Genomic DNA, 7,374 nt, shown 5'->3' with positions numbered 1-7,374 from the left:
AAATGCAAAGTCCATTAGAAGCACAATTTATTTCACGAGTACGGTACCCTAGTAATTATCACTTCAAATGGACCAAATCCACTCTCCATTCTTTCCAATGGTTCTGAATCCCCTATTCCATGTGTAAAATACTCAATTACAGTACAAGAAAGTAGATGGCAGCACCTTTACAAGTGCATCTCTTTAGTGTAAAATAATTTTATTTGTATGCTGTCATTTTATTTGTGGTGTCTGTTTTCATTTAGATTAAAAAGCAGTCCTGCAAAGCAAATTTACCAAATGGTTATTTCTACTTTGCATTCACACTAATCCTGTGCCAAATAGAACATTCCTTGGTAAAAGAAAAAACAGAATTCACCATGCAATCCCAGACCTGGCTGAGGGGGCTGTAGTAGACTTAAAACACTGTCGGGTCAAACTGCTGCCTAACATTCAGACAACCTGATAGATTTGAGCTTCTCCATAGGGCTAATCATGTACACTTGTGTACCACAGGTAGAAATAACATGACAGCTAGGAACCACAGCTTGGGCTGCATGTTATATTCCACCGATTAACAAATAATTGAGTTTGTGAAGGTAAGGGCAATCGGTGCCGAGAGACTAGAACATTTTTTCCACTTCATACACTCATCTGCCCCATTTCTCTCTCCTCCTCCTCCTCCTCCTCCCACTGGCAGTAGCAATCCAGGGCAGGCACAATATGGATTAGATGCAGAGCAAAGCTTAAAGTGTTTCCAGGCCAGTTTGAGCATGGGTCAGCTGCAGAGTAAAGCTTCCTCCAATGTGCCTCAATCCACCTGCATGGCAGTTCAAATTCTTGACGTGAGCCACCAATTGTAACTAGCACTAAATCTGATGCCACTTTTCTGCTGTCGTATTGAGACCCCATCTGGAACCCTTCCAAGTAGCTTCTAAATAAGCTGGTTCTGAAATGCTAGTATGCTCCAGGCGGCTGTAATGCAATAAATAAGTGAAAAGGCAGGACTGCCACATCTTCTACATTTAATTCCCAGGTACTTTCAAAATAGATTTTAAAAATCCAGTTCCAGTGCTTGTATTTAGTTTGACAGCCATTAAATCAAATAACAGAGCGACTCACTCAGTGTCCAGGCTGGAAACCACCCACATTCCCATCTGAGTGACTAACAGTAAATAAATTTAATTCCTAGCTCTAATGTACTGGATTTTTTTTGGAGTGAATGTGGGTTAAGTATTTAGGTTTGGATGATGCCTTTGGGGGGTGATTTCACATTTATGCCTGGTTTTCTTGTGTTCCATTATAATACAATTCCATCGTGAAAGCACTTTCATAGATCAGGATTAAGTTTTATCCATTATCTAAGTTTTACTGATTTATGTCACAGCTGAAATGCTTGGTTAACTAACAGACATTGTTTCTGGTCAGCTCATTTCAAATACACCTTGTGAGGAATGTCACCCGGCATCAAATGCTACTATTGGCACAACACAGGCCCTGTGCCAATGCAGCTGGAGATCCCGTCGGTCTCACAGTATCCCTTTGAATCACCTGATTGAACCAACAAGGAGCAGCTCCTTAACGGGCTGAATACTGCAACATTCAACTGAAAAAGACCAAGAGCAGAAAAAAGCAGCAGCAGCAAAGCCAAAGGGCCCACTTCGGAACTGAAATCCGAACGGCTCCCTTGTAACACCGAAACAGATGTTGCTTGAAATGCACAGCAGATCTATCGGTGTCTGAAAAGAAAAATAGACAAGTGCTATGGGTTCAGAAGCAGTTCTGAAGGGCTCACCCAAAATGTTAAATCTGTCTGTCTCTCTCTTTCAGATGCTGACTGACCTGTCCATTTCCAGCATTATCTTTGTTTTAATTCCATATTTCCAGCATTTTCTTACCATCTCTCTCCTTTTACCTAGAGGGCCCTCTGCCACTCCAAAAAAAGTGAGAACGTTTGTAGATCAATCGAAAATAATCCCTTGTTTGGCATTTTTTTTAAAGTATCAAAGACGACATTAGGCACAGGGCTGCAGATTGTCATAAATAATTTCTGCATCTCACACCACGAGGCTTCTTTATGGGGCCTCTCCACATCCTGCTGCAGTTTTATTTCATTGGTGCTACTGTTCATTCACAACATTGCCACGTTGGCCACAAGGACATCATCCTGCCAGTCCTGGGGTCTCTCTCATTCCTTGTGCTTGCGGATGATGGTCTCTCCCAGCGCCTCCAGCACCTCACGCTTGTAATCGTCGAAGCTGCCGTCAATCTGGTTTATCGTCTGTTCCTCCACCACCCACAGCTGGCAGTTTGTCTCGGTGATCAGCCGGGCATCATGGCTCACTATGATCACAGCTGTGCAAGGAGAGGGAGGAAAAATTATAGTAGAGCATCGATCCATGCCAAGTTAACACTAGCAGCACCGCACACTATTTACACACTACATTATAGCTCGAGCCATGTATCAAAGTATCAGTCTGTCTGCCAAGTCAACATGGGCATGTTTCCTTGTACTTTGGAGGGAGGGGTTGCAGAGAGCTAGGGCTCCTCATCCTGTTCGTGATCCACTGACTCCTGCTGGTAAATTTGTGCAAGTGGTCAGGAAAATCTGGCCTGGCTGTGATGGTGTCCTCACATTACCCATGGAACAGCCACACAGTTTTAGTTCCTGCTCCTGATTGCTATACAGTGTCCTCTGCTGAGAAGTGCATGTGGGTGTCAGGGGAGGAAATGGTTGGTTCAGAAGTGATATTCCCCACAGTCGAACAGCCGGCCAACATTCAGTTTTGGCTCACAATATGGCCAGATGGGCATGACACCAGATGGCACTGTGGAACTGCAGCACAGCAAGAGGTAGCACCTTCAGGAGGGGAGAAATCTGGAGGGAATCCCTCACCCGTGGAGTCGTCAGCAGGTAGTTTCTACAACAGCGAGACAGGAAGCACGAACAGCCACACTAGGTTACCCGCAGACTCACCTCCTTTGTAGACATTAATCGCATCTGCCAAAGCATCAATGGACTCGATATCCAGGTTGTTCGTGGGTTCGTCCTGCAATTGAAGATGGATCAATGGTCAACATTTTAAAAAAATGGAAATCAGATACAATTCCAGAGACAATGAAAAGTCCAGATTCAGCAAGCTCTACGCAAATCTCCAGGTCTCTTTTTGGGGGGTTGGGTGGGGGGGGGAAATAAGAGGAGCACTTGGTACTTGATGTTCAGTAGTATCCAATTAAAATGGAGCAGTCATCCCTTCCAACCGCCAGCCAGGAATCGAGGGGTGGAGAAAGTCCGGGGAAGTAGTCAAAGCTCTGTTCCTAGCTATGAGAATATTCAACAAGCAAGCAGCAAATATATCTCCTCACTCTCCAGCTGCAGACCTTTCTAGCGACTCCTACTGGGATCAGTACATGTATAGATGCAGGGAGAGGACAGGATCAGGTTGGTCTGTGATAAATACCTTGCAGACTCACCATCTAGACTCATGAATGAAGGATAGCCACTGGGTGAGGTACCTGAGGGGTAGTTGACGCTTGTGGAACTGTACCCCAGCATGAGTCAGCGCCTTCAGAAAAGGTTAAAGAAAAGAAACACCAATTCAGCTGGCTGGGGTGCCAGGTTACTCACCAGAATGAGCACGTCAGGCTGTCGACAGGCTAACTCCGCAAACACTACTCTTGCTTTCTGACCACCTGCAGGGAGCAGAGACACTGACATGAGCAACACGACCACAGACGGAGACCGAAGAGATGGAGAAGTGCAAGACAACAGTCTCAACCAGGGCTCCGAACCTGAGTATCAGGAGCACAACTTCACCATCTAATCAATCAATGACAGATGACTACTTTTGTGATCGCTTCCACCCAGCTATTATATATTTAAAAAGTCAGTCATGACCACTGGTATAAACCTATAATCAGCTCACATATCTTGGCATCAGTGCCACTCCCGGCAGGGACTAGTTCATTCAACAACAACTTGCATTTATACAGCACCTTTAACATAGTAAAACATCCCAAGGCGCTTCACAGGAGCGATTATCAAACAAAATTTGACACCGAGCCACATAAGGAGATATTAGGACAGGTGACCAAAAGTTTTGGTCAGAGGTAGGTTTTAAGGAGCATCTTAAAAGGAGGAGCAAAGGCAGAGGGGTTGAGGGAGGGAATTCCAGAGCTTTGGGCCTAGGCAGCTGAAGGCACGGCTGCCAATGGCGGAGCGATTAAAATTGGGAATGCACAAGAGGCCAGAATGGGAGGAGTGCAGAGATCTCGGAGGGTTGTAGGGTTGGAGAAGGTTACAGAGATGGGGAGGGGTGAGGCCACGGAGGGATCTGAAAACAAGGATGAGAATTTTAAAATTGAGGCGTTCCCGGGCCGGGAGCCAATGTTGGTCAGCAAGTGATGGGTGAATGGGACTTGGTGCGTGTTAGGATACGGGCACTGACTGAATTGTTCAGCTAGCTGACCAGCTACACCCATGAGATGTAAAGTTGCACGTGGGCCTTGATTACAATGTCGGGCTGATGACCAGCTTGAATTTATTCGGCCACCTAACCCACCCCTTCAACACAGCACTAACGTTTTGATGACAGTTAAGAATTCGAAACAACTCATCCCTCAAAATCTTCTGTACGCCACTAAGTCAGGAAACAGGAAAGTGCTAATTAGCACATCAACGCGTGGGTTTTGTTCACCATGTGTAAACGAAGAAATGTGAATGAGCCACTTTCAGAACAGCAAACTCACCTGCTGGATCTGCTGGGAAATGCACTGCCAAGCATGATAATGAGTCATGCAGGCCAGGAAGTACTAGCTTCAATCCCGGTCTATACTGAGATCACCAACCTCAGCAGGGGAACTATAACCAGTTCCCGTGCCCTTGGTTTAAGGAGGGGCAACAACCAGTCACGGTTCTCATCCCCGATTATGATCCACTGGAAAGTGCACGCGTGGATGGATGTTGGATGAGAGCAGAACGGGGCTTGGCTGTGACGGCCCCTAACACTCACTATCTAAACTCACACATGAACAATGGTCACTTGGCTGTGACTGCCTGGACAGCTGGCACAGACCGTAGAATTGTAGCCCAGGAAGAAGCAGCACCCTCAGGAAAGGAGGGAGTTCAGAATGTGTGTCATCAGTGCCCTGTGTAAACGGGGCTGTACTGTTTAAAGCATCACACACCAACTCCAGTTAGCACCACTAACTAATGCTGCTTTAAACAGCCCAGTTCCTCCAAAGTACACACTTTGTCAAAGGATCTGATCAGACATTTTATATAAAAGAAATTCTGAGTAACAAGTTTGTTGCCATTATGAAACAACTGACCTCTTTCCTCCCTCTCCGAACCCCATTCTCCCCTTCCACTCCCTCCTCAGGCCGACCCTTCCCACTCAGTACCTGAGAGCTTGCTGATCTGGATGGTGTGGGCGTGGCTCTCTAGGCCGAAGCGCCCAAGACATTTCCGCCCGTCCTGGTATGGCAGGTTGAAGTTTCTCATGAGGTACTCTGTTGCTGTCTCCTCCATATTGAGCTGGTCCGCATACTGCTGATTGAAGTAACCTATTTTCTGTGCGTGGGAGTTGTAAAAAGATATTTAATAGGGGACACAGTGAAACACAACGTAAAAGATTCCAGATTGTGCAGAGTCACTCCTCAGAATAAATAAACTGGAATAGGCAGGGTGTGCCAGCCCAACTACATGTCATGTTCCACCCCCGTTACCCTAGGCACTGCCGCACTCGACATCTCACAAAGACTTCTAATCCCCTCCAATTTTCTTCTCTCCTCCATCAAGCATCAACTCCATCACTGGGCTATATTTCCAGGATATTCAATATTATTCATTTGTGAGCTTTAACCATGAGTGAGCCATTTGTACAAAGGTGCGAGAGGAAGCATAACAACCAACTCTGATCTAGTCCTCACCCGACAGCCTCTTCCAAACCTGACACACTTTCCAGCAGGCGTCAAGGGATAGCGCTGAGAAGCAGGAGCCCTGGCTGATTTTCCCTGTCCCTGACTCGGGGGCACTAATGTCAAATGTCGCACCTATCCCAGCATCCAGGCTGAGGTCAGCTAACTCAGGAATCAATGTTGTACAAGGGGTTCAGTCATTTATGAACAATCAGGCACATCTGTAGGTGCAACGTTCAGATGTGAAGCCAAGGACATCGGAGTCAGGCTAACCTCTCCAACATACAAACACAGCCTCAAATGTTGGCATCAGCGCAAGAACAATTCATGGGCCAGGTGATTAACCGTAAGCAGGAGGCAGCTGATTTCATAAATGTTAGTACAGTCAGGGACACCATCAGGTGTTGCAGCATTAGCACTCTGTCAGATGTGCATTCATGAAGCAATAACCTGTTTCAGTTAAACCCATTAACTGCCTCTGTGATAGTAGCTAACATACGCGATTCTTGACTTGTATTTGTCGTCCCCCCACTCATTTTGCTCAGTTGCATTATGGGGCATATTTGTTTCCAATTCTAATGAAAGGTATGTACCCAAAGCATTAACCTGCCCCTTGTCTTCAGATGCTGCTGGAGTGAGCATTTTCTGATCCTATTTCAACATCGCGCCTTGCTTAGCACTGATTGTAGCAATGTTACTGAATGGAGGCTCCAAGAGGAGATTCAAGGTCTTTCCCTGTAGAGAGAGATGTCCTTGAACTGGTCCCATGCTCCTAGCTGCAGTGCCAGCAGAGGATTAGGAGTGGTCTCCAATCCACCCTTTTGGCTGTGGAAGATTCACGGGTAAAAATAAAAATAAAAATAAAAATACCCAAACCCCATTTCACATCCAGTACGCGCACGGCACAGTGCGGTATTCCAGCGCATGTACAGCTGTCATCATCTCTCCAGTAAAGGCTAACTGTGCTCCCAGAGACACTCACCAGTCTGTGATTCTTTCTTTGTTCACCAACGGTCTGAAATCAGAGAGGAGGGGAATTAGCTTCCACTGCAGTAACACAATTAACATTAAACAAACATTACATAGAATTTACAGTACAGAAACAGGCCATTCGGCCCAACTGGTCTGTGCCGGTGTTTATGCTCCACAAGAGCCTCCTCCCACTGAATCCTTCTACTCCTTTCTCCCTCATGCACTTATCTAGCTGAAGAAAGAAAGACCAATGTTAAGGGACTGGATTGTGATGAGGTCACAGACCACACAGGTTCAAATTCTTAACAATAGCTGATCTGAACCAGTTGGCAGGATCTTTTAAAATCAAAAAGACTTTGGACTTTTGGGGGGTGGAAAAAGAAATGAAAAAATTGACAGTTACAAAGCGACTTCTGGGATAAACGGGTTCATTTTAAACCTTTAAAAGGCGACAGGTTTCATTGGAAAAACAGAAACAAAACATCGGTTAGAACTCCTGCCTGA

The 7,374-nt window shown here is 45.8% G+C and overlaps 1 protein-coding gene across 2 annotated transcripts in view; it reads right to left on the bottom strand.

The window, feature by feature from the left end:
• Nucleotides 1–5: 5 nt before the first annotated feature.
• The window catches only part of abcf1 (ATP-binding cassette, sub-family F (GCN20), member 1), a 58,739-nt gene continuing 51,370 nt past the window's right edge, over nucleotides 6–7,374 (bottom strand). For both annotated transcript variants that reach the window (XM_067973996.1, XM_067973997.1), the window contains 5 exons: nucleotides 6,881–6,913; nucleotides 5,383–5,551; nucleotides 3,608–3,672; nucleotides 2,957–3,029; nucleotides 6–2,334 (listed from right to left, as the gene is read on the bottom strand). In XM_067973996.1, the coding sequence (XP_067830097.1) occupies nucleotides 2,168–2,334; nucleotides 2,957–3,029; nucleotides 3,608–3,672; nucleotides 5,383–5,551; nucleotides 6,881–6,913 (507 nt within the window). In that variant the 3' untranslated portion in view covers nucleotides 6–2,167. The remainder of the gene's footprint in view (nucleotides 2,335–2,956; nucleotides 3,030–3,607; nucleotides 3,673–5,382; nucleotides 5,552–6,880; nucleotides 6,914–7,374) is intronic.

This window comes from Heptranchias perlo, chromosome 39 (genome assembly GCF_035084215.1).
Source record: "Heptranchias perlo isolate sHepPer1 chromosome 39, sHepPer1.hap1, whole genome shotgun sequence".
In the NCBI taxonomy this organism is placed as follows: domain Eukaryota; kingdom Metazoa; phylum Chordata; class Chondrichthyes; order Hexanchiformes; family Hexanchidae; genus Heptranchias; species Heptranchias perlo.
This window is presented reverse-complemented; position numbering and strand designations above follow the sequence as displayed.